At 41.6% G+C, this 26616-nt stretch overlaps 1 protein-coding gene across 1 annotated transcript; it reads left to right on the top strand.

The window, feature by feature from the left end:
• Positions 1-3104: 3104 nt before the first annotated feature.
• Positions 3105-23865, top strand: T265_10125 (hypothetical protein; the record flags this gene model as incomplete). The annotated part of the gene is made up of 7 exons (XM_009176401.1): positions 3105-3115; positions 3349-3501; positions 8740-8815; positions 11685-11812; positions 16679-16781; positions 21628-21685; positions 23450-23865. The coding sequence occupies 7 exons, from the start codon at positions 3105-3107 to the stop codon at positions 23863-23865; spliced, it is 945 nt and encodes a 314-aa protein (XP_009174665.1).
• Between the last annotated feature and the right edge of the window lie 2751 nt (positions 23866-26616).

Raw genomic sequence — 26616 nt, 5'->3', positions numbered from 1 at the left:
CCACTTTGTTTGAATATAGCTATTGTGTTCCCTTCCGTGAGTCTTTTTCTCTCCGTCACTAGGCACTGGAGCGGGTCAGCAGCAGATACCACAAGCCGGCGAATCAGCAGATATAACAGTACCCTCACCCGTGTGCATATTTGGAGACACTGTTGATCGATGTCAGTGGCATTCAAGTTGTCCTTTCTATCCAGATGGCCTGGTGAGCGTCTGGAAATGTTGGTAATTCGGAATGACTGTGGTTGACTAGCATTCAGACCCTTCCTCATCCACCTTCATTCTTCTCTTCACCGTAAGGTTTTCAAATAAATTATGGTTATACGATAGCAAAGCATTATTATTGGTGTTGTGCTATCGACGATGATGATGATCTATAGCAGCCATGCACAACTACACTGTTACGTAGAAAACCCAGTGGTTTCTAACCGCAAGTTTCAATTTCCCAAAAATTGTAATTTGACAGTTTCAGGTGATTTTACATATGAAATAAGGCAAACAGAGAGCAAAATAAATGAGTGAATGCAGCCGACAAGTTCGCTCGAAAGCCGAGTTCTCATGCCCACAGGAGTTGCCCTAGTTCTTCCCCAGTTCCCATTCCCAGGCCCAACTACAGCAGCCGGTGATTGATAAACTATTCACACAGAACATTTTTAACAACGGAAGTTTGCGATCAGCACCATAGAGCAACTATTTATCGCCTTCACTATCAAGCATTTTAAACGTATTTCACCATAGCCTAACTGATCTTCTCCACTTTATTCACTTTACAACTTAGCTTAAAGTTCGGCTGTCCCTTGCCCAGTCCAATTTCTCCTTCCTGGATTATATTTTTGGCGGGTAAGTTCTTGTTCCTCACGTAATGTACATGATTTTTTGCGCTACCCTATTCGGAACACAAAACTTCGTACACCATACATCATAAAAACGACCCTATTAGGTAGACCAGTGTGGGATACAACGAGATGCAAAACTGTTCATTCTGACGGGGTTGTGTGGTACTTCTTTGTTGAACTCTGGAAGGGTTTTCACAATATGATCAGTGAGAAAACAGTAGAATCCCCGTAAAAATGTTTCACTGAAGGCAGGCCCTTCAAGAACATTCCTCCAAATAGTAAACGGGGGGAAGCTTCAAGGACAGGAGTTCAGTAAATGAGATAAACCCACTCAACGATGCTTTCTCAGATACTACACGGCAGAAACCATGTTATGCGCAACAGTGCTTTATCGGGATATCCAGGATGGATGACCGATAAGAACCTACAAATTGGCCTAGCCCCTGGAAGCCATAATCCAGCAAGTGGAATCCATCGGAGAGCTTAGCTCTTCTCGTATAGCACCGTGTTCCTGTGCATCATAAAAGTTAAATTTTTATGAAAAGAGCTTAGCGAACAAAATTTGCATCTACACCTTGGAGTTTATGAAGATGATACTGTTGTAACGCTGGATACTACTGATGAGCATGCGAGTAGTATGCGGTTCCTCGCAATTTCGACTTGATCTATTGGAAGGTGGTATTTAATACGGAATTAGTGGAGTTGCTTCGTAGCATTCGCTTACATTTGCTTGATAGTCAATGACGCTTTCAAAAGGAAGATGGATTTTCAGTTTATAAAAATTACGTGCACATGAGAGTTTTGCTTTCCTGTCCAATGGTCAGTAAATGTTCAGTTGGTGTTTTCTGATAAACGACTCCGCAATGAAGAGCTTATTTCTTTCATTGGTAGTACTCACCCTATTAGAAGGACGGGGGATATTGGTATCCTGTAAGTAAACATGCATGGTGAGAGGCTACACCTATATGCGTGAAATTGGTTTGGAGTTCACCTTGGCACTTAGCGCATGACAGTGGGTGATGACCACGAAAAAGACGCTGTCTTCATCCAACTAGACGGTCGCACAAGGTAGACGTAAACGACCTGCAGTGAAATCGTGAGATAACTCCAATCAGTTCCAGATAGTTCGCTTAGTAACCCTTCGAAGCAAAGTGTGCTTTAAGGTCGAGTTCATCGCAGTCGTCAAGACCGGACGCGCAGGCCCAGTACGGTGGTTCGTTGTCTTATGGATGTTCGAAAAACTAACCGCACATGCATGTACGAGAGCAGCCACAGTAAAAGCTTCCTAGTACTGCTTATGCACAAGGAGTGCGTGGGAACAACTCCAGTGGGCTGATTAACGATTGATGCAGCTTGACAGTGTACCCCCTCAAAACGCCAATAGACATTCAAAACGATATGACCTTCAAGTGATATCCTGTCCTTCACATGAACTACTCAAACGATCAATAGACCTCAATTCCGGTGTGACTACAGCTACTGAAGGGATTCTACGTTTATCGGTTAGCTACCAACCCTTGTTCTCTGTAATAAAGCAAGGATAGGTAAATTGTCTATTTCTCCTAATTTTACAAGTCTTTCATGGTGAATTCCATCGACGGTGTGCAACATCTTTTCTACAACTCATCAAAAGTGCCAGCAAGAAATCATGCGTTCTGTCCATCCCCTTTGTGTATCGAGTTAGGTATCAAGAACCTAAGCGTTTTATATTTTATGAAACAGCTATCACGCGCCAATTTAGAAGTTTTAAATTTCGAAAGACAGATATTATTCATCCAATAAACGGAAGTTAATTTGTCAACAACTAGATCTCCTGTAACTTGAGTTCCTACCATTAGCAGATTTAACGAGTTTATCTCTTTGCGTAAGTCCGCGGTCATCCAAATGGATGTATTCGGACACCTACTTTGGCTATGTCCCTATCGTGTCTCTCAAATGAATCCCTCCACAGGGATAATTAACGGAATTCCTAGCTTGTTCGACACGGTTGCAAAATATTCAGCGCTTATCTTCGCGGTGTTTAGCCCTTTATTTCCAAGAAAAGCCAGAATCGAAATTTGTGCGGAGAAATCCGCAAACGCCAAATTGCTGTGGAATTCATACGCTTGTAGAATGATTTTACAGCATGACCCGCCACACTTGGTTTAGCACGCATGAGCGACCAACCATCGCCCAATTAGGCAGAGATCACGCATGATCTTCTGTGAGCTCTTAGCTCAGCCACTTGTCCCTGCACACCCACATTCGTTTGAAGGACTTTCGGAAATAAAAATGCCTCTCACGTGGGGACATTACTCTGACAGTTTCCTACTTTCTGCGCACTTTCATTGGTCTATCACTTGTTCCCTAAATATAATGACCAATGCGTCGAGAACTTCTTTTATCTGACTGTCTTCCCTTAATAGGCCAGGGAGACTGTTCAAACATTTTGACTATAGCTGCTAATTTAGGTATCATAGTTACACCGTTTGCTTCAGACTTATGTTTTTATCTATTTTTGTTTGCCTTTTCTTAGAACCAGTATCAATGTTGTAATTGGCGTAGATCTTTCCAATCACATTTCCTCAAAGCAAATGCCAGCAAGCCGACAAATTGAAGTGGCTCAGTCCTGTAATGAATACAGTGTGGCGATCCAAGCTGTGATGGAAATTCTACAGGAATATGACAGGTGAGCTGTATAATTACTTATCACAGATTACCTTCGGTATATCTTTAACATCGTTTTGATGATACTTCTGGCGTTTATCAGGACGCGGCGAATCCTCAAACGGAACGGACTATAATCAGATCTAATATACTTTGATGACTACCCGTCCCTGGACATAGTAAGCTCAAGCGTATTGAAGCCAGAATGGGTATCAGCACTTTAGTAACCAGGACTGTTCACACAGGCCAATCAGTCTACTCATTGCGACTTTCATATGGCCACAGTCTCCAAATTACCGCTTCACTGCTAGTCTGGTACAAGCGTGTGAGACGAGAATGCGTACACCAAAATGACGTTAATTTTTAACACCGCTCCACAAAACTGTGATCGTCAGAAAAAATCGAAGACCCACAACTGAATCTGCCAATATGCCACAACCAGCCTGCCAGAGTGACCTGTTCTAAAACCTACAGTCAATGTGGACGGAGTGATGCCCAATTATTTAGGAATCTGTTAGGAACTGGATAGTATATATAGATGAATTTCGCAGCCTTAATGTAGTGTGGAGTAAGCAAATCACCCCATGCGACTCTTGGATGGATTGCTGAATGACAGTGAATCTTGATTTATGATGTAAAATTTGCGGCAACAACAAGCAATTTTTGGGCACTCAGCCAAAAAATGTGCGATAGTCGGTGGACACTGTGCAGTCGGCTGATAGCAAAGATCGCACGATTAAGGCCCGGCAACATAACGGTAGGGTATTTTAGCTACTTAGTTTAGAGAGAATTTGGGAGGCATATCATTAAGGTCACAGTCTGAATCTGGAAAGGAGCAAAGTGGATAGAGTCAGTCAACCGGGAACGGCAGAGAAGCTAAAACAAACTAAAATGCTTCCTCTGTAATGTCGGCAGTCTTACTTTTGTTGAGGTTGAAGGAGATAACGTGTTGAGGTGCGAAGGTTTCCGAGGAATCAAGTAGCTCTCCTGTGCTGGCAATTACACTCAAAGTAAAGTGGATGACCGACCAGCAATTCTTCGTAAAGGTGATGTATCAGTTGCCGCACTTGGCTCCACAAGTGACAATGAGAGGATTGAACAGGTTTTCTCCCAATCAAACAAGTAGGATCAGTGGCAGATTACGGTGGGCCCAACAAAACATGGTACCATGAATTAGAGAGTGGAATACTCATTGATGACAAAAAAAATGCGATTGCGATCACGCCGCGCTACGTATATAAAGTTTGAAAGGGCACACATTCTTTTGATAACAGCAGATACGACGCTGTTTCTCAAATGACTCAGGCCGCATTTTCGCTCGCGAAAAATTTCGATACAAACAGTAAATACTAAATAAGTGGAAACGCTTTGGATCAACCCTGTTGACTTCAAAATAGACAACTAAACGGCATGCTCAATATGCTAACGTGAGCACGCCTAGTTAAATCGGGCCGAAATGGCACAGCTTGAATTCCTCGAAATCTCCATTACAAATTTCCAGAATCTCTTTACCGTGACAATACAATATAGGTAGCTCATGAGCAAGGACATTTCGCACAAACAGTGAACAGTACATTTCAGAAGGCAGCCAACAAGAGGAATTGAATTCCCTGATTAAAGACTGAACGATGTTGTCCATACAGCAAGGTACTCAAGCAACTGATCGATCAATCTCGGTCGAGCGGTTAGTTGTCAACTAATAACCAAGAGGGTTGCGAGTTCAAATCACTCCGGACTTTTGTGAGATGCACACTAAGGATAATCCCCAGTTGATATGAGACCACTCTACAGCGCTACTTGGCTTTTTGGAATAGCCGCACTTTGCTCAGAGGAAAAATGCCTGGTGAGAATTCCAAAATATTTTCAGAATACCAACAACAACCCGAAAATTCTTTAACAATCCAGCCTGTTGGCTGAAGCTCTTTTTTCGCAGATAGAAGAAAGTTATATCGAAGAAGATGCCTATAACACTAGCTTGATTGTGACCAGAAACAAATGATAGATATGATAATATGTCCCCGTTATAAAGCTATTTTGATTGCTTGCACTCTTCACCCCGCAATCAATAGTTTGCAAAAATACTCGAAGATTTCAGATGTCATCAAAGAATAGAATATTTGGATTTGTGTACCATGTGGTATTTTCTCTCCCCTGAAATATGTCTAAACGATCTGAGTAAGTGCTTGTGTGTAAACTGGCCACCAGATTCGGTCACATAATTTCGAAGACTAATTGTGCTCAGATTTCACGAAAAAGACAGTCCCATTTTGGCGTGTAACACGGAACATTCAAAGTCGAAACAGCGCGGTAGAATAAAATATCGTAATCCGACGTTTCGAGCGCCTTGAGAAACCCTTTTCAATGGATTTTACAACCAGTCTTTCGTGTTTGATTATCCGTGATCAGTGTGCATCTGTGTGCATGTTTGGTCCCAACATGCTTAACCCCGCAAACAAGCAGATTCCTTCCCAAAAAGCGTGCCTAATTATGTTGTTCCTCTTGCCTTCGACTAACGATAGTTTCACAGCATCCCTGTTAGGTAAGCTCCCAAAATGCTCCCTTTGATCGAAAAACGTGAATAAAACAGCAGCCTGGATAGGCTTGCATCAAATTAATTACTCATGGACCATTACTGTTGAATCATTACATATCCGGGTATGATTTTAAAAAGGGATAATTGGACTCCTTTTGCCCACCAATCCGTTAATCGGTATCAAAACTCTGATTGCGGAATGGAGTTTATAAGCAAAAGCAAAGAGAAAGACTTAGCAAACTTTAACAAGAAGTGAAGGTATCCAGAAAAAGTGAAACCAAGCCGTTTCGCCCAAAATAACTGGATCGAACAAGCCTGCTTTAGCCCGTTCAGCAGATACCTAGCTGAGAGCGAGCTTTAGTTGGTAATAAGAAGTCTGAATTTCAACTTCATCTGCCTATAGAGCCCGCATTTTCGAGGCTTCTGGTTGAGAAATAAGAGGAAGCTAGATTACGCATTTGCAATACTTTCAAAACTCAGCTACCGGTCGACTGTGTATGCAGGTGGACAGAATCCAGTGATTAAAGGCTATTCGACCCACATCCCTGTGGTGTAAGTCAGCAAATAAATAGTTGTGATTCGCGAAGACTAGAGAGGTAGTGTATGTGAAGATCGGAACGCAGAAGGAAGCTGCCACTCTTAACAAGATCAAACTTCAACTTAAAAAAGACCCAAAACAACGAAAACTCTAATCCTTTTCAGCACGGAGGTGTTCATATCCAACAGACCAGGAAGCATCTGCGGGATGCCAGGAGTACACAAATAGGGCACTCTCATATGTCTCCTTGTGAATTATATTATCTGTGCAAGTTAGGATCTGTCCACTTGAAAGATTGGTTGAAGCTGTAAATGACGTCAACGATGAGGATGATGATGATGATGATGATGATGATGATGATGATGAAGATGATGGATGATTGATGATGAATGATGCATGATGCATGATGTTCAGTGACATTGTAGTAGCAGTTGGCTTCATTACAAAAGTTCCTCGAACTAGTGTACTAGTTAACGACTACATATGACTTCTCTCTAATTTGTGTGTCGACATGTGTCCATCGGATGGCATTGCTGTCGTTGAACTAGGTCTAATCACCACGCATTTAACATTTCAGAATGTACTGTATAAACGGACTGATTGATGGGCTCTCCAATATCACCCATAATGGATAATGTTTTCCAGCGCAGTGTTGAAACAAAGACCTCACGTCACCTCGTACATTCATCACGTACCCGGCTGAGATAGGTTGATGACATAGTTATGATTACATCAGCAACACCACTTCAAACTTTCTTAAACTGTTTGAACGAAAACAGCTGTAGCTGTTTAGTCGGGGGACTCTCGGCGGGAGTTTACAGGAAACTCCCACTTTGCGCATCACATGTCCTCACATCCACATCACATCAAGCGCACAGTTGTCGGATCCTAAGTGAATCATGTCAAGAAGCTATGCTCGAGTAATTCCGTAGAAACAGATGAAGTGAAGCGTCCCAGTGGGGTATTATGGAAAATAAATTTCTCAAGATACTAACCCACTCACCAGCCACCCATCACACCTACCCACTTACTAATCAATGAATGGTGAACAAGGTTCCCGAAACTGGTAGGTGAGGAAACGAAAGTCCGGTGGTTGAAGTGGGAATAGAGATCATATTTTCGATGCCGTCCAAAAGGCACTTCCAAATGAGTGACTCAGCCATCATATTTCACACAGCTGATACTCCACTCAGGAGGAACGGATAAAGTGCGCCAGCCATAATGATGGGACGAGCATCCCAGCTTAACGCATCTCAATCGATACGATTGCAAGATATGAGGCCGTGTTCTGAACGACACTTAAACGACCAACTGGAGACAATCCCGGCCAAAGCATAAATCGCGTGTACATGAACACAGAGCCAATATGTGCAGACACGCTGGTCGCATCTGGCCACCAACGCACCAATCAGAGGACATGATGACGGGTCCAAATTACGCTATACTCGCCCCGTATTCAAGTTACTTTGAAAATTATTGCTAAATGGTTTTTCATTGCACTCAAAACGTCTTGCCACTTTAAAATCACCAGGTCAATCCCGAGCTTTTGGGCGTTTCAGCAGATGACCAGATGATTTCATCATCAGCTAAACGTAATTACCGACGCTTATCTCGCCTACGTCGGCCTCGTCTTCAAAGTCAAGCTGGCGGAGCAGATAGTCTAAATGACTGATATGTTACCCTTTGTCTGGAATGACACTGGAGCAGTCGATCCCAATTAGACTAAAGTTTGGCGACCGATACTACTTATATGTAGTGCGCGGGCTGAGTAGTGCGGCATCAACGTTTCTTTGTGGAACTGGGACTCAGACAATTCTCATCCCTTTTGTTCTTATACTAACACCTCCTACGAAATATGTAGGACAGTTCTCATCCATATCATAAAAGTTCATATTCACTTCGTTCCAGTTTTTTTGACCAGGTTACTACTAGAACAGTTAACAAACCTGAATGCATCACGTACATTTCCTTCATCTCAGTTTACGGTTCTACCTTGAGTGATCTTTCATGATTTTTTCCGCAGAATTTACCCGTTTCAGCGCATTATATGGGAGTAAGTGCATCCCGTCAAGAGATGGTCCTGAATTTACCAAAAGCCTATGGCGATCCTTTAGGTTGTTTCGAATAAATCCTGATCGTACAAGTCAAATGGTTAGACACACTGAACTATTTTGCCTTTTTTTTACAAGTGACCAACTGTTTCCAGCATACGGTTTCGGATCAAGATTATCATCTGGAGGAAAACTTTGCCACAAGTACCCTCTTGTGAGTCGACTATGTACCACTACCCTGTTGTGAATCAATTATATATTACTCTGTTTGAGTAGTTGGGCAACTGCTTTCACCGGTAGCGTTCATTTGTTCAGTATGTTTGTTCGCCACACTTCTGAAGGCTTCAAAGGAACGTCATGCGGTAGGTCAATATCATGTTAAAACGATTTTTGTGAGTAACGTAGAGTGGTAGTATGAAGTTCAGATCCACCTAGCTAGAGGACTCTTCGTAAACAGGCTTGCAGTAAGTATGAGTAAAACTATGTGGGAGCAGGTACGCAGGTACCTGACAGCTTCCAGGTACATATTCCGAGTACACTCGCGTTCACAATTTTACTGCTGTTTGCTCCAGAACGCAGTCACTCCTCCCGACATAAATGCTTCAGGTATCATCTAACATACGATTTGTCCACGCCCGTGTCTTTAGCCATTTTAGTGGAACCGCCACTTGAATACACCTAAACTGTTTGTAACTTCGGGGTACTGCCTCACTACGGGTCCGATCAGAAAGTGAGCCAGAGTTTCAAACGTGTGTGAAGACTCTGTGTTCTTCCGAGCCCATCAAGTTACATATGAATTCCTGGTGCGTGTAATTCAACTGAAGGCGCGCAAAGTTAATTATCCAGGAAAAAACTAATAAGCAAGATTACCTGTGCGGGGCTTTAAGAAAAAACGACGTTACGATTGTCACTCAGTAGCAAGCTACATTGATGAGGTTCACCCAAAGGACTATTGTCTTTAGTTGAGTTCTCAACAAAAATGTTACTACAAGTTTCAACTGACATTGTAATTCAGGATATAAAGGTAATGTTAGAGGATGAAATTCTTAGTGACCCTTAGGATACCTACCTGGCTTGTAGGCAAGTATGATACTCTGGATATAAGGTGATTCTTGCTCGATCACTGGGGAATTGAGGTATAGATGAAGACCCACATCGTCCCATAGGAATATGACCTTCAGGAAGTTTCTCAGAGTATAGTTTCTTAGATCTCCTCGGCTGGTTACTAGTAGTTAAAATGTTATCTGAGTTATTTGGCAGCTTACCAGTCCAGAAAGCCGCACTTCAAACCAAAATCACCAGTTACGGGTTGACAGACGCGCTCTCTGGAGATTGCAGCCTGAAACTTTGCTCACGTATCCGGGCCTTCAGCCCCGCTTAGCCGACCTCGAAAAAGACGAAAGCGCTTGTGAGAAAGAGGTTTTTGACATCTCACTGTCGAAACTTCTTATCCTAAACTCCCAGTAAAATTAAAGGCCAATGATTTAGCACATAGCAGATCCCCAGTGAGCATCGACGACGATTATGCATCAGGAACCAGGTATTTGTCTGGATTAGTCAGTACTAGGCAATACCAGGAAAATTTACTCCCAAATTTTCTCAATGCAAGAATATCATATTTTCAAGTTCAAAAATTGGATTGTTGAAGTGATTTTCTTTTCCTGATGCTGCTGAAATAACCGGAATTTTTTTGCTGTCCCATTTGAGGGCGGGATATTTTAGGATATTATAACGGAAACTGCTTTCCCGTGATAACTCTGGTTTATCATGGAGATAGAGTTATGTCACCTTGAATCGCAAACGTGGCTGAATAGATTATTTATACCGAAATGTTTAGTTGGGTGGGCTTCACACAAGCGCTTGTGGTAAAAAGTCAAAGCAACTTGGCTTTGATGTAAGTAGGCAATGTAGTCGTGCTTTGAACAGTTTACAGACCAACCGCGATAGTTTTTTGAGTGGTTTACGTTTGGTTGGAAGAACCAAACTTAGATCTGTTCTCGATGAAGACAATTATTATTACTGTTATTTGAGTCATTCTCATTATCCTTATTCTCACGCAGTACAAGTTAAAACTCTGCAAACCTTGCGACTTGACGTTTTCATATACCATACATGACCTGATGACACACTGTCATCCATGTGTCAGCTCTGTTGTCAGTCGTCAACTGTGAACCCTCCGTTCGTAAAGTAGGAGGAATACAAAATGAGGCTCGCCGCTTTACACGTAGTAATTTGATTTAATCTGAAATATACTCTAGACTTTCATCGCGCCCCATTTTCCCACAGAACAGTTCATGACAATTTGTTTCCAAGGCTGATGAATACGACTACAACATTGCTATTCGGTCCTGTTATTTGAATGAGTGGTTGTCTTATCTGGTTTGGCGCTTAATATCAAAGTACATAAAGGTCCGTTTATGCCTTACACCCCAACTTCTGATGCAGAAGTCACAGGTAAGACATTTCTACTAAGTAGAGCATTTTCCTCTGGAATAAGCCCTCTCTGTAATGACTGCTGATGGAGCTGGTCAAAAACGACCTCTCCAGAAAATGAATTTGTCCACAGTGGTGTAAACCAGCGTTTCTCTGTTCTAATAAAAAGTTTAGATCTTTTGTAGACTTCAGCGGTCCCTTGGGGTCACAATCACAATATGGATACCGTTTTTTTACATTTCATCTAAGCACTAGATTGCAAAGACCCAAACACAAGTCATTCACTACCAACCTGTTACAAGATTTCTTTGACAAAGCGTTCGTGTGGATGTTTGGCTAAGCAGAGTTATTTTCAATAAAGCTTGATGGCTCGACTCATTTCACTTATCTCTTGTAACGTTACTGCTCTCAGAATGGTTAGGAACTAATCATCCTATCCTACAGGTAATTCCCCCCCTAAACAACTAATTTTGTCAGTTCTGTGAGCACTTCCCCTGAATACCAACACTATGTTTGTAAACGTTGAGACGTTTTTCGGATCTTGAAAACTATTTAATGAGCAATTCTGTATAGAATACTCTTTGAGGTACCATGTTCAATGTAAAATTTCACAGTGACTGCCCAGCTTAATTTGGTCCTTATCCTTTCAGAGTGGAGATGAGAACAATTATTTTTGCAAGGGGATGGCTGGTGTGTTGGAAGCCTACCGTCGTAGTTTTGAGGCGCTCCATCTTTCCGGACCCATCTGCTTCAGTCCAATCATACGAGATGTTAGCGAGTGAGTATGTTTTAATCATATGAACTAATGTGTTTGATGTAAAAATTTGTATAGATGATGAGTACGTACGTGGTAAATGTGCTTTGGGGGTGTGATGGTCTATTTAGCAACACGGCCTTGATGGAGTGGATAGGAATTCGCTGTGTTAACTCGTTTTTTTTGGTTAGAGGATTGGATGGATCTGTTGATCGCTCACATTGACTTCGCAGTTACGTTTGTCTTTAGCCAAAAAAAATAGTTTGTCTCATCCACCCGGAACAGAGCTTGCTGGCCTACGTCAAATAAAGACGTGGAAATATCATTCTCGTTGCAGTCTACAGTGCTAGAAATCACGTAAAAACAAATAAAAATCCCCAATATGGCGTGTCCATGGGTTTGCTCTGTAAATCTATATGCAGCTCTACCGAGCGACAGAAATAGGTTAATTCTGTTTGCATTCTTGGTCAAAATATTTGTTATCCGTCCTGCACATGACAGAAGCACACAAACTTTGGTCGAACTGTTGAACACAATCACTGCGGCGATGTGCTCGATCACGGTTTATTCTACAGTTTATTCTACAATGAGACTATCTTGTGGGCTGCTCAGCTAACAGCCCATTAATTGCGTACATTGTGTGGTTCAATATTCATGTTATACTTCATAATTTGACGGTTTTGGGAATCGTCTAGATGAGCTGGGTGGCTTTGAAACCGCTTTATTTGGTCATTGCTTCGTACCTCATTCCTCGAGTTTACATAGAAGACGGCGTAGAAGCACAGGAGATTTTTCACTGTTCGGTCGGAAAATTCACTCGACCATTAACAGAAGTCGAGTTAGCGCCCCTAACTTTTCCCGACTAGCTAGAAACACTCTTGGATTTAGATTTTGCCCACCTTTAAAATGCATTTAAATTTAAATCGCGCCTTCCACGATCTACATAGATAAGCCTGATTTCGAGAAATGTGGCCACCTGAGTTCCTGATGAAAAGTAACGGTCAGCAATACATCTGTGCCTGTCGGCATCGTTCTTCAGTGGACGAGCACACGCTTACGGTCGGAAATTCACTCGACCATTAACAGAAGTCGAGTTGGCGCCCCTAACTTTTCCCGACTAGCTAGAAACACTCTTGGATTTAGATTTTGCCCACCTTTAAAATGCATTTAAATTTAAATCGCGCCTTCCACGATCTACATAGATAAGCCTGATTTCGAGAAATGTGGCCACCTGAGTTCCTGATGAAAAGTAACGGTCAGCAATACATCTGTGCCTGTCGGCATCGTTCTTCAGTGGACGAGCACACGCTTACATCTTTGGATCTTTTCCGCTGCAGTCTCAAACCTGCAGTTTTCATCCCCAAATGATGCCTTTTGTTTATCTTTATCTTATCTACATTCCGACGGACTTTTGATCCGATTAAGTGAGGATGGGGCATTGTTTCCTATTCCCATACATAATCCAGGCTTAGTGAACCATCGACTGACAAATACACTCTGTATACATCAAAATCAAGACGAACTTTTTCCCCACAAAATGCAAATTGATTGCGCTTTTATCTCATGAGGATGTCTGGGTATTTTGAATTAGATCTCATGTAACTATTCGTGCGGTGAAGGAACCAATCCCGTGGAACTTCGCGATTACCTTGGGGTGACCTTGAGACACCGGTGGCTGAAATGAAATCCAGAACAATACGCAAATCTCCCAGAAAATCTCAGTAAACATCAGGCTATTCCTAGGCTAAAATTCGCTTGGTTTGCAGCTTGAGGAATTTAAATGTCTTTCTGTTGTGCAATAAGATATCCTAGAATGGAAAATTAATCACAAATTTGACCCCAGCACAAAATTTAAATCGAAAACCATGGCTGAACCAGTAATAGACAGGAAAGTCGAAACAATTGAAATTTGGTTTTGCAGACAGCTTGTGTAAAATCTTTGGTCGAGCCTCAATGTTAGATGTCAAACCTCATCTGGTTGAGGCTGGCTCAAACAAACTTAAATGACCTTTAGTTGTTCTCACTCAGGCCGATTTATAACTGAAACGACATCCACCCTGTCAAAGTCCCACACCAATTTGTACGCTTGCCCAATAGACAAATACGGCCAAAAATACGTTTTTGTGTATGTCTTCTTAGCGGTCGCCTGAATGTCATCACTGATTTATAACTGAAACGACATCCACCCTCTCAAAGTCCCACACCAATTTGTACGCTCGCCCAATAGACGAATACGGCCAAAAATACGCTTTTGTGTATATCTTCTTAGCGGTCGCCTGAATGTCATCACCTTGCTTACTATCTAAGGTCCAGCGAAAGCGTTGCCTGCCCAAAACAAGATACTTGATGCCTTGTGTTTCGTGTTAGATTTTGGTAAATGTTTTCGCACATTCCAACCGGGTACGAACTACTATTATATCATTCTGGGCACCCAGAGATTTTGACGAGTACATCACGGCACAGCAACCAGTAGACACGAAGACATTGTACTTTACCACAATGTGGCAGTTTGTGCACTTCCATTACCGATTGTGCTACCCCTGGGGGTGTACGTGGGACATTTTCAGGCTCTCTTGGACCGTGTTTGTCAGTGAGTAAAGAGGCATGGGTGGCGACTTTCTCCCTGAAAATGCAGCCTGCTCAAAGTCAACCAGCATTGCACTGCAATTAGGCCTTGAAGCCAAAGGCTTTCTCTGAGGACCCTAAGCGTCTCATTGTCTGGTACTAATCCAGCCCACGTACAATCATGAATTACACCTGAAAACTTTACCTTCGCCACTTCATGACGATATCTATCTTCTTCCTACATGTACCACAAAATTGATTTGTGTGCACATGCCGTCGGTATTTTACATACACACTTCCGGTGAGTATGATTCCACTTTTTAATACCAATCTTCAAGCTTGTCTGTCCATCCCATCTGCGATGCCTTCATTTCGGATGTATGCGTAACGTGCTACGAATGGCATACAAATACTCTCTGGCGTGGCACTGAAAATGTCTGGCTGTCAATACATTAGACACAGGCACGGTAAATTACACTCAAATCACGCTTTCCTACGTACAAGACAAGAATCATTCGTTGTAGTCCATGTGGAGTATCGGTTCAACAAGTGTTGGGTCAAATGTTCGAGTTTCGTCATCAACATCCGTTATTCCGCTTGCACTCGGTGAAATCAGGATTTCATCCAGTTATCGTCATCTATACAGTTATTTCGCGCTTGACGGTGGTCAGAGACGAATTTCACATGTCAACAGAAAGTGCGACTAAAGCCCTTTTCAAAATCCATCCATATGCTCAAACCATGAATATTTCACTCAGAAAGGAAAACATCGCACAGGTTGTATGATCTTTTTACTTGAGAAACGGTTACTTGGGGAATCAGTGAACACGTGGTACGATTTTTACCTGCTTACCGGGAGATCGCGGGTTCGAAACCGCCAAGATTATCCCATCTGCTAATGAAATACGTCTCCAAATAAGCAAAAATAATCTATTAAAGATAACTCACTCTTCGTTAAACGGTATTGATACTAGGGGAATTAGTTAAACTAGGTCAGGAATTTTTAAAGGCCTACTTCTGTTAATCTTTGTATATCAAAGCGTTCATTAACGTTCCCGTAATGCACACTTATTTCTCACAAGAATTTTCCTATAATTCTTTCTGAAATTTTCAAAGTTCACCGAAGAAAGAAACTTAGTGTTTCATAAGTGAAGTGGTTGGAAGAAGCTATGAAATCCGAAAATTCAGTGCGCTGGAAATTAGCTCGCACCACCACCAATAATCCGAAGATTGTTCATTCCCAGAGTTTACGGGACGAATCGATGAAATACCCTTACTTAATTCAGGCCAGTAGGAAGTATTTTAATCAGGTTTGGTAATTTTTCAACATAGAAGTTAAATAACATGGGTGAAAGACTAGTTGAAAAGTGAAACCATGCGTAAAATGCAACCAGATAAACTATTTTCATCAGAAGTTTTTAACTTACGTGATGATCAGCTTTTCCATCATCCTCTACGTATATTCAACCAAAAGTAATGCTCGCGTTACTGGTAGATGAAAAGTGAGGTGCGCAAGACTCAGGACAACAGGTACCTGTTATAAACTGCGCCCACTTAGCATGTTATCCAACTCGAATATGTTGACAATCCGACAATAATTGCACCATTTATGAGCCAAAACAATTAGGCACGCCTCAAGTTGACTATGCTCATGGTAACACCTAATTTGTAGGCGGAAGAGTGTCCTTCAGGCTTACGTGCAACAGGCTACAAAGTTTGAGGCCAGCCAAGTCGAAATGATCAGAAGTGGGAAAATGGAAAACAAGAACTCCGCAAGTCTGACTCGACGTTTCCGTTACTGATAGTCCATGCCCTGAGAAGGATGCGTCAGAGTGCATGTCAACGATTGTTGGAGAAATGCCCACGTACTTATGAGTAGGTAGTAATAAATGGCAACAAAAGGACACTAGGTGGCAACAGCGGTTAATGTGCGTAACCTGAACTCCGAAAGCTGTGAAACACAGAAATGATGAAGAAATTAGTCCGTCTACTGACTAAATCTCGCTAAATTCCAGGCCTACTGACTAACACTTTGCTCTCCTACGATAATGCGTGCCATGCGATTGACGTCCTATTTCTCCAGAAAATAGCTATTCGGGTACCCGTCTGCTAGAGACTAGCAAACCTCATATAGTGTAGAACGGTTTCACTACCCAGAACCCAATATGTAACTGAAGAATGCCACAAATAAATAATAAATAAATGGTTTCAAAAGTGCTGGTAGGGGAATGATAGAGATATTTTGGTGACTCAGTATGAACAGTTTCTAAAAGTACCGAGCGAGCAACAGTCTCAAACTAACCCGATTTCAATCTCCCATTTCAGCACCGCAAGAAGGAATAAGGACACAGAAAACTATTACGTCCTACTGATTCTTACAAACGGTACGGTTGACGACTGGATTGAAACAAAAAAGGCTGTCATTGAAGTAAGTAAACCCTTCAGGCGGTGTATGAACGCTTTACCTCCAAACTGACTTAAAATTCCATTTCACATAAATCGATAGTAAATGATGAAATCTGTCACACCAAAACTGAAAAAATTACTTGCTCGCCTCTGGGTTTATCAGAGATGATATCGGATTTTCTACTCAAATTGTTTTCACTAATTCAGTCGCAGTCTACCTTTTCTCAACCGAGGCAGATTATATTACCAATTCGCCTGAGGCAATCAAGAGGAAAAAGCGGGATCGTAGCAGCAAACTCTCACTCAAAACAGTGATTCGATAATCGGACTCTTAGACATTCGCCGCAAAACGAACCTCGCCTAAATTCGCTACTGCGTTTTTCATTTGTTGTGGATAACTTCTTAGGTTTTAGAGCAAGCATTCACGCCACCCTAGTTTGAACAGTTGTCTGCCTATCCCAATACCTTGACCCTGATTCGTCTTCTCCAGCGGGAGAAAGCACTGGATTGGACTGCCACTCCTACTAGCGCTCGACATTAGTGCATGTACTCAACTATGTAATCACGCGGACGCACATGGCTTATCACGGCTAAAACACCAGTGCGATACCTCCTTGCCTTGCGCAGAATCATAAGAACAACGGAAGGGCCGTGTACACAACAGAGATATAAATACATATACTATACAGCTGTGACATTCAAAATTTATTATCTTTGTTCTATTTCTCCTGCGGAGTCAGATAAAATCTGCATAACTTAATTTCTGCCTTGTAGTAATAACTCCTTTAAAAACTGTCAAATATTTGCCGATACAAACTTGGAGAGCTTCGACAAAAGAATCATTTTTCATGAGAAAAATTACTTTTTTAACTACAAGCTGGTAGTGAGAAATTGGTATTACAGATCTGTTGTGGCCTCAATAAGAATAACCTGTGTTTTTCACCAATAATCAAAAATGTGGGCGGTAATTTTGTGTAAATACTGCATACCCTGTGGTTGACAAAAATCCAAGTTTTTGTTGAAGCACAACCGATGAGCTTGGTTTTCATCACAGAGCGTCATTGTATACACAAATTCATTTTTTAAAGGATGAAATCAGTCATTTATCATTGACTGAAGAAAACAGAATGGATTTTTGAGGGGAGATTTTGAATAGCACAACGGTGAACTCTGAAGCTAACCGAATGTTCATACGACAATTCTCAACAGACTGTATGATTCATTTCGGTTGGTTCAAGCTTGTTATGAGAAATTTTTGAAAAGCGTCTGGTGTCAAAATTTCTACTTGACAAGTTGTACGGCCAAATAAATTCCGAGCCAATTTGCACTAGTTTCCGTGGCACAATGAAAACGACCTGGATGAAATGTTTTTCCAATGGTCTCAAGTCATTCTTAATACTCCTGACAAGTTCTGTCTTTCCGGGTTTTCGGCAACCAATCGTTTACTGAAGGGTACATCAATCCCGGCTAGTACATCTTCATTCATCGAAGAAAAAGCTAAACGGGGAATCAGAGTCATGTTTTGTAAACGATGGCCAAATCAGTTGAATGAATTGAAGTAGTCTTATCCCTCCAATATGGCAAAGATGGGGAAAGCTACATATTGAAGGTACCAGGTCTTGTACATGATTGTCACTGCTTCTGACTTTGGTTGCATGTGCTGGACATGTAGCATTCCCTGTGCTCCCCAATGAGGAAAGTTTGAACGGGGTCCCTGAAACCAAAGTTGCAGGTGTATCCTGCAGTAGAAAGTTTTTTGATTGACACTATTGACTATTGGCTCATCCGCATATTCCGGAAAGCCAGTCTATTTGGTTCATAGGCTTTGAAGTCGATCGATCTGTCCTGATTGCCAATCTAAATGTGAGGTAAGCAAACGAACAGCTGCAGATAAAACAAATCTCTCTATTGTTTATCTAATCTTAGAACATCTAGTTTGACCGGCGTTTTGGAACAGCTATTGCTGTACTATCAAAAATCAAAATAGTCCTCAAACATTGTGGTGTTTACTCCATTTCATAAAACCAATCCAGTGAACAGGTTTCCGAATGGCCAATTTTTGATTTATCTTTCCAGAAAAGGTATGCACTATTTAGTAGAAAAAGTACTGTTTTTCGCAACCTAAGCACCATTCGTTTGCAATTTAACGGAGGAATTATTCGAACGAGCTGAGAACACCTAAGCAAAAATTACTTCGCTCATGGGAAACTTATGAGCACATGATCGATTAGTTTACCACAGCAGTGTCAGAGTGTGCGCTTTAAGCGCTTGATTGTCATTGCCTTGGGGGACTTCATTACCTGTAGCCAGCGGTCTAATAAAATATTAGTGGATTGAGTCAACTAATGGAGTTCAGTTTCGTGTATGTTGTTAGCTAAATGTCATTATAAAATTGCCAAACGCTCTGCCTATTTCGATCGGTCTCACCATTAGTTCCTCAGATCACCACGAATAAATGTTGTGCAATTCTTCATCAGCATAAAATTTTATAGCAGATGAAGCGGTGATGAAAACATTACCCCAAAACATTTTTCCTCACGAGATTTCCAAAAATTGTCCTGGCAGACAGCTGATACTATGGTTAGAGAACTTTCTGAATGAGAATACGAGTGGCAGCAGAAATGCAGAAACGCAGAGTGACTGCACAGCAGAAATACTGGCTGAAACCGTTTAAGCTGATTTACCATGGTCGCCGTGTGACTCCCCCTATTTTCTCTACACCTCCCGGAATCATTCATCTCCTTCGAACTAAGTTCACGGGTGGCCCATCAAAATATTGAGGTTACTCTTATACCAGACAGTACATGAAGTCGCGCTTAACGAGTGTGTGCTGTGATCTCATAAACAAATGCAGAGTGTTGTAAGCTAATCTTTTTCCATTAAAAAGTCAGCGATGCAAAACGGAGATTACAGTGTACTGATGATTGATGTCCTATCGTATGGTGACGAAACGTTTGCGAGTCAATCGCCGAGCTCCTTGAACAGACCAAGAGTCACTTGGTAAAAAACCAATGGGTACGTTTTTGTTGATTTGCACTATTGAGGCTGAAACCAACCATAAACACATCTGGCCCTGCCAAACGCTTGTGGCCGCTAAATTTGAGTTTATGTCAAAGGAATGTATCAGCAAGTCTAGTTAAACAGTCATTTAGGTGTCCTACACGCGGTTTATTGCCCGACTGAGTTTTGACTGGGCACCTATCCCCTCCCGGTAATAAGCTGCTGGCACTGTTTCGTACTTTACGACAAAAAGCCTTTCCCAAGGTGGCGCCTAAACCTGAGTCTTTGTGGACTTGAAAAATTTGTTTACCTACGATACGCTGAACATCCGAATGACAAAACCACTTAATGAAAAAATCAGGTTTGTGCGGTACACGACTAAAATAGAGCTATCACACGTATAACGCTAATCATTTTGTCAGAAATGATAACATTGTGTGTGTCCGTAGCGAAATACTTTTGTGTAAGGCATTGTCCTAATATTCGAGTTGAATAGAAAGCCTTCACAATACACATTCATTTTGAATAGGAGTTCCAAAGGGTGGTGAAGAGTGGGAATTAATATCTTTAGTGCATAGAAATCTACAATATTCATCTTCACATCTACACAAAACCTATCAGTACCATTGCTTGCACTCTGTCATTCAGTTATGTTTAGCTAAAGAGAAAAAAAGATGGTCCGTCCTCGGGAGATTGAGGGACTACCCTTCGGAAGGGCCGTTTTTGTTAGGCCTCATGAAGCGTATTCCAATAGAAACCTCTCCCAAATAGGGGGCATTTCTCACGCACAGTCATTCTCAGTTGGTCATCTGAAGCGATATTTATAGAGAAGAACCGCGAAAACCCTAATTTCCATACTGTGTGCATCCCAGCAAGTAGAATAAAGGGCTGATTGTTTCCCTTGTCAAGATTTGCTACAGAATTGCAAGTTACGCCATCTAATCCATGATTTGACCGATTTCACAGATTTTTCAGTAGAACTGGTCAGTCGGTCAATGCATATGAAGACTCACTTTTGTTGGGCATTCATGCACAAACTGTTGTCCACATATATCATTCCGAAATGTTCTCATTTACGCGTTTGTCCCAACAGTCAAAAAAAACATTTACGAACTCGCTCAACAGTTGCATGCTGCTGTTACATTTTGTTTCTTGCGGTGGGTGTTCATGTCTGCAGACGCAAACATCGGAAGTAGCAACTCCCTAGTAGTTTTTTAAGTACATCTAAACGAATGATATCCCCTTTGAATAGGCCGTTTCACCTATCGAGCGGGACGATCGTGATAACAAAAAGCCAAGGAAGAACCCCCTAGTTAGTCATTTTGTTTTCTAGCCTGACAACGCGCCTAAGCGATCTCTGATTTGGATATACGATTTGCCTGAGGAAAGTAACTATTGTAAAACGGCCTTGTGAGGAAAACGGTGCAAGCTTTCAAAAAAGAGGCACAAAATCAGTGCCTATAAACCTGACTCACTGTTGTCATTAGTCTACGAACCAGCGAATGGAGTGGTGTTATTGAGTACAGTGTCGTCTATTAACTAACCGAACTAAGTGGTTCCAAGCTATTAGACGCGACATTAAAAATCCCGTTTGCACAGAATTTTTGAAAAGTAAACATTCTCAAGCGTCCACCTCAACTTTTCTGGACAACAACAATGAACAAACACTGCAAAACGGTTCCACAATTTCCGTACCAACCTCCCATCGGATGCGGAGACCAGGCTTTGTCACCTGACTAGACATTAATGGCATGCTTCTTCAGTAACATTCGCATTTAGATTAATATCGAACAAGAGATTTGGTTGTCTTTGTTATCCGAAAGCATTGCACTAAACGATTATCTCGCTTGCTTTTCCTTATTTTACAGACGTCCTTCCTACCGATATCTATCATCGTAATCGGAATTGGTGGAGGAAAATTTGCAGGTAGGTTCCAGTCCTTTAACCTGAAACGCAGCCAAGTAAATAACTTTATCGAGTTTTGCAAGACGGTGATGGAATATTGTAGTTAAATTCATCACGAAAGTCCGTATTCACCGTGTAAGGGAATTATTTTACTTTTTGGAGTTGTTTCCGAATTCGATGCAGGCTCTTCACCAGTTTTCTCAATGTCGTAGCCTCCGGTAAAGTGTATACTTGTAGTTCTCAAGGATGACTAGTGCACCAACAGCTTACCCATGGTATCAGAATGTTGCTTTGCTGAACGTCGAAACGATCGGCCTTATTTACCCAGACGATGTCTGACAGGAGAATAATGATTTTTAAAGTGAGGCTGTCAAACTTCACTTAAATAGCACTCAGCTGTATAAGTACAGCATAAAAGCGAATGTTTTGGTAGTGTGTGTGCATACATATGAAAATAATAACTCCTGAGTTTTGTACATGCCATAGGTAAGACGCCGGATAGCAATCCACTGATATCGTTATTGTTCAAGCCCCAAATTCATTTGTCTTATGTTTAGTTTTACTCGGCATCACTTCACGTTGTCTTAAACGCATGTGTTCGGTCGAATTCCCTCCTAGATCCACCTTGCAAACACGGCCGCGCTGTTTTTTAATTGTTTTGGGGTGCCTGAGTTGACCACAACAACCGTATTTGTACTGCAGAAGCCTCTGGATTATATTTTCCTGAAAACTGAAAATCTATACACTTGACCCGTCCGCAGGTTATTCCTTAGCAAAAGTTGCCAGTGTCCGCTGACATTCTGAACGAACAATTGTAAAACCATGCCTGGTATTGCCATCAAATCTGGATGCCATATTTGAGCTGAGCCAAAAAGCTGCGGGCTCGTCCTCGGAATAAAATATGATATAAACTTCATTATGCACCTAACTTTCAGAAATGACATACAACCTTTGGTCAACATATTTAGCAAAGTCACATGTCATATTAGCGCCAGCATTGCAGCATGCCAGAAAAATGGTCTGTCAGCGATTACTTCTTTGTGCCTCGAATGCTGTCTAGCAAAATCAGATGGAAACTACTCCTCTCAGTAGATTCAATACGACTGACCAGTTACTGGCTACCCCTGGTCGAAGAAGCACAGGGCTGGACAGAGTGTCATCCTGTATGAGTAAGGGAGCTGTTGAAGCCGACCAAAACAGTTCCATTTCATAACGATAAACGCAAACAAGAGCTTGTTTATCGACAATAAGAAACTTCATCGGTGGCCTTCTCGCGTAGCAGTAACGAAGGAAAAAGTCACTCAGGAATTGTCTTCCGACAAAACCTTTCGGGTTTCATCGACCAAGAATCACCAGAACTTTGTCACTGTTGGCCGGAATAAAGCTTGAAAAATAGGTTTGCTAGTTAATCCAGATCACCGTCCTAACTGCTTCAAGTTCAACCAAGACATCCAGCATTCCCGTTAAATGTAGATGTGGCAGCAAGCAGAAAAGGTATTTCGGCCTATTTGCCCTTTATATTGGGTCGATCTTTGCATCTTCAAAACAGTTGAGAAAACAATTTTCATCTTTATGTAATGATATCATCCTGGCGAATTCACACAACGCACTAATTGTCGTCCTCCAAGTGCTCCAAGTGTCTAAATCTGGGTCACTAATTAACTTCAAGGTCAGCCGTAAAAGAAACAAAAATCCGTTAGTCTCAAATAGCCCTCTTTGTCGACGTGGGTGTATTAAATCTGCGATGATGGCAATCAGACAAGTGTAGTTTGTGAGCCACACAAGACGACATAGTAGTCGTCTTCGAAGAGAAGGGGACGCAAGTGTTTTTCGATGAACTGAACAAAGTCATCCCGTTGTTTGGTATGCACTTTGCACCTACAAAGTGTAAGCCCACGCTCGTGGACGTGCAGTCACTGAACACGCTACTTACGATCCAGGGAGAGGCACTGGAAGTTGTGGAGCGTTTGAAGTCTCTTGGAGGTTGCATTTGTTTCGATTGTGGTGTGACAGACGAGGTGAATGCACGAATCTGCAAGACTCGCGTCGCGTTTGCTAATTTCAGACATCTGAATCTCAAGAGACGTGTGTATGAAGATACAGTGCGGGCTGTTTTATTGTATGGCTGTGAAAGTTTGCCTGTTCGGGCACCGGAACTGAAACGTCTTCAGGTGTTCGACAATCGTTGTTTAGGACCATAGCTCGTGTGGGTTGGTGTCGGAGAACCCGTACCGATTTAATTAGAGGGCGTGTTTTCGGTTGTGCAACGGGTACTTCCATGGACGAATGTGTCCACAAACAAAAGCTGCGTTGCTTGGGATGTGTTGCGTATGCCAAACCATCGTTTTCGGAGAACGGCTTGGGAAACGTATCGCCTTTGACACAAAAGCTTCATCAAGCCAAGTCAGCAGGTCACCAATTTGGCCAGGTTTTAAGGCAAACGGAGAACCAATCAGTAAGACACTAGATCAGTGTTGAATGTCAATTACCGGCTCTTGTTGGTTGATGCGGCTGCCAAAATCATGCATTGATGGGTTGAGTTTAGTTTTTCCTGCGCCCAGTTCAGAGTGGCGGAATCAGAGAAGTGATCAACCCTTGACGTGACAGAAGGATATGAAAGAGATCAAGAAATTCTTGGGTGCTGACGGTGCTATTCACCTTTTAGTAGGAGGACCGCGTGATCCTCACTGCGCCTGATTAGAGACGCTGCAAGATATGCCTGCTAATTCATGTCAGTGGCGTTCTTGTTGTCAGTTACTATACATATTGCTTAATAAGTGTCTGGAGTTGTAGGCACCTCGGAATGATTGTAGCAGCTAGCAGTGAGTCCCTCACATCGTTCAAAATTTTCTTTCCTTCAAACAACTCATGGTTGCACGGCAGCGAAGCATCCGTGTTGAACAGTGATGCCATGCTGTCGATGATGATGATCATGAGGCTGTCATACAATATAGTAGATGAATTTGTTTGCAACCGCAAGGTTAACCGGGGATTCGAAATGTAGGTAAGATTGTCTATCATTGTTAACCCCATATAGCTCCGCAATGATTTCGGTGTTTTTCACGTGAAAACCTCTATAAGCCTTTCAGGTTCATACAAAAACAGACAGTCCCCTAAGAAATTCATAACTCAAAATTAACCAATTAATTGTTCATGTTAATAGTAAGAGCTCGAACCTACAAAACGTCATAACCGTTGAAAATCAACAAGTGCTACTGTATGATACCTCGCCGTCATTGATAACCACACAGGTTGGTTGTAAGCACAATCTTCTTAGGGGCGTTACTCTTATCGGAATCAAAGTGGTCGATAACAATTGAGCTGAACCGTACTTTAATAGGTGAGCATTTGATTTTCATTGTTGACGTGCAACTTGAGCAAAATTGAGAGGCTTTATTTTCCAAATAACAGTTAGACGAATGAGCATATGACCGAAAAATGTGACTTCCAATGATTTTGAAGGTCACCGATTTTAAAATCACGGGGAAGCATCCTATTGCTTGGAAAAATGCTAAAGGTTTGAATCTCAAGCGGAAATGAGGATTCTTAATCTAGAATGTATGAAGAATGTATGAACCCTGGTGGTTGATATATCAGTGTCGCTATTGCAACAACAACTATTCCTTAACCCCATCGACTAGACTCCTACAACGGGTCTAACCACTTGCTGTTCTAATTATCAATGATTATTCTGATTACAGATATGGAGATTTTGGATCAAGACTTCGGTCTATTGAAAGTTGGACAGGAACAGGCCTGTAGAGACAATGTGCAGGTAAACAATCATTATCTGTTACTTTTGTATTACGCGAAACCTGCTGCCTTGAAGTTACCCTTTTTGTTTTCTTCAGTCAATGAGTGTTGATCTTTGAATGTTCTACTTCCCAGTGCCTATCATCTTGGCTTGCCAGCAGACAAAGCATACAAAGGGAAAATTAATGAGCATTGGTCAGTTCAATTTGTCTTGCTTTGATGATAACCCCGGGCAATTTCTCATAAAAGAACGAAAAACGCCAAGGTGCAACTTACAACTTATCAGCTCATCACGTTTGATTTAGACTAATCATCGCGACTTTTCACCTTCTCCCCAAAGAACACGCTCATTTTGGGTCACAAAATCAGACATCATGGTTCCTAGAGTAGATCTGTCTCCTTTTATCCTCAAGTTGATTGTATTTTTAATGAATTAGTAGGTCCAAAATTTGATGAGCTCGTTTGAAACCTCATCTTGTTGGACTTAAATTAGGCACACCATTGCTGCAATTTTTGATGACTTAGTAAAATTCAACTGCGGTTAGAATTGTTTTGTGTCCAGTTGATTCGATCAAACTTGTTGCTTACTAACAAACTCTTTGTATTCTTCAAAACATAGTTATCTGTTTAGTTTGCTTGGTGGTTTTGTCTACGGCTGTTGTAGATGCACGCCTTTCCTATTTGCTCGCCACTACCAAACTACTAGTATCAAGAGAGCAAAAATTTCTAGCATCTACAAAGGACAAAATAAACTCCTTGGCTCTAGGGATAAGGTGAAAGACTTGGATGTTTCTATGGTTTATTCAAACCCATTGATTTTTATACCAGCGTTTTTAGAACAAATTCCCATGCACTTCGATTTGCTCCATCAAACCGGTCACTCAGTATCTAAAATCACTTTCTTGTGTTTTTTACCAACTGAAGTATGGTGAGAAATATGGCTCCACTAGCTAGCTTGAGTGGATTTTTTGGTCTCTCACTAGTTAAACCGTAGAACTGGTATGTGTTTTGCTTATATTATATATGTATATACGCCTCAAGATAAGTCACCGGTTAACGTACGAACTTACTAGCTGGAAGGTTCTGGACTGTTTCTGTCTAGACTAGAGGCAACGTAGCACTATCTCAGCCTTCGTGCTACCTAAGAACCAAAAGATTGTTACTACCGGTGGTTATATATATATATATATATATATATA

Source organism: Opisthorchis viverrini, assembly GCF_000715545.1.
Source record: "Opisthorchis viverrini unplaced genomic scaffold opera_v5_343, whole genome shotgun sequence".
Classification (NCBI taxonomy): domain Eukaryota; kingdom Metazoa; phylum Platyhelminthes; class Trematoda; order Opisthorchiida; family Opisthorchiidae; genus Opisthorchis; species Opisthorchis viverrini.
The sequence above is the reverse complement of the archived record's forward strand: the minus strand, read 5'-3'. Positions and strand labels throughout refer to the sequence as shown.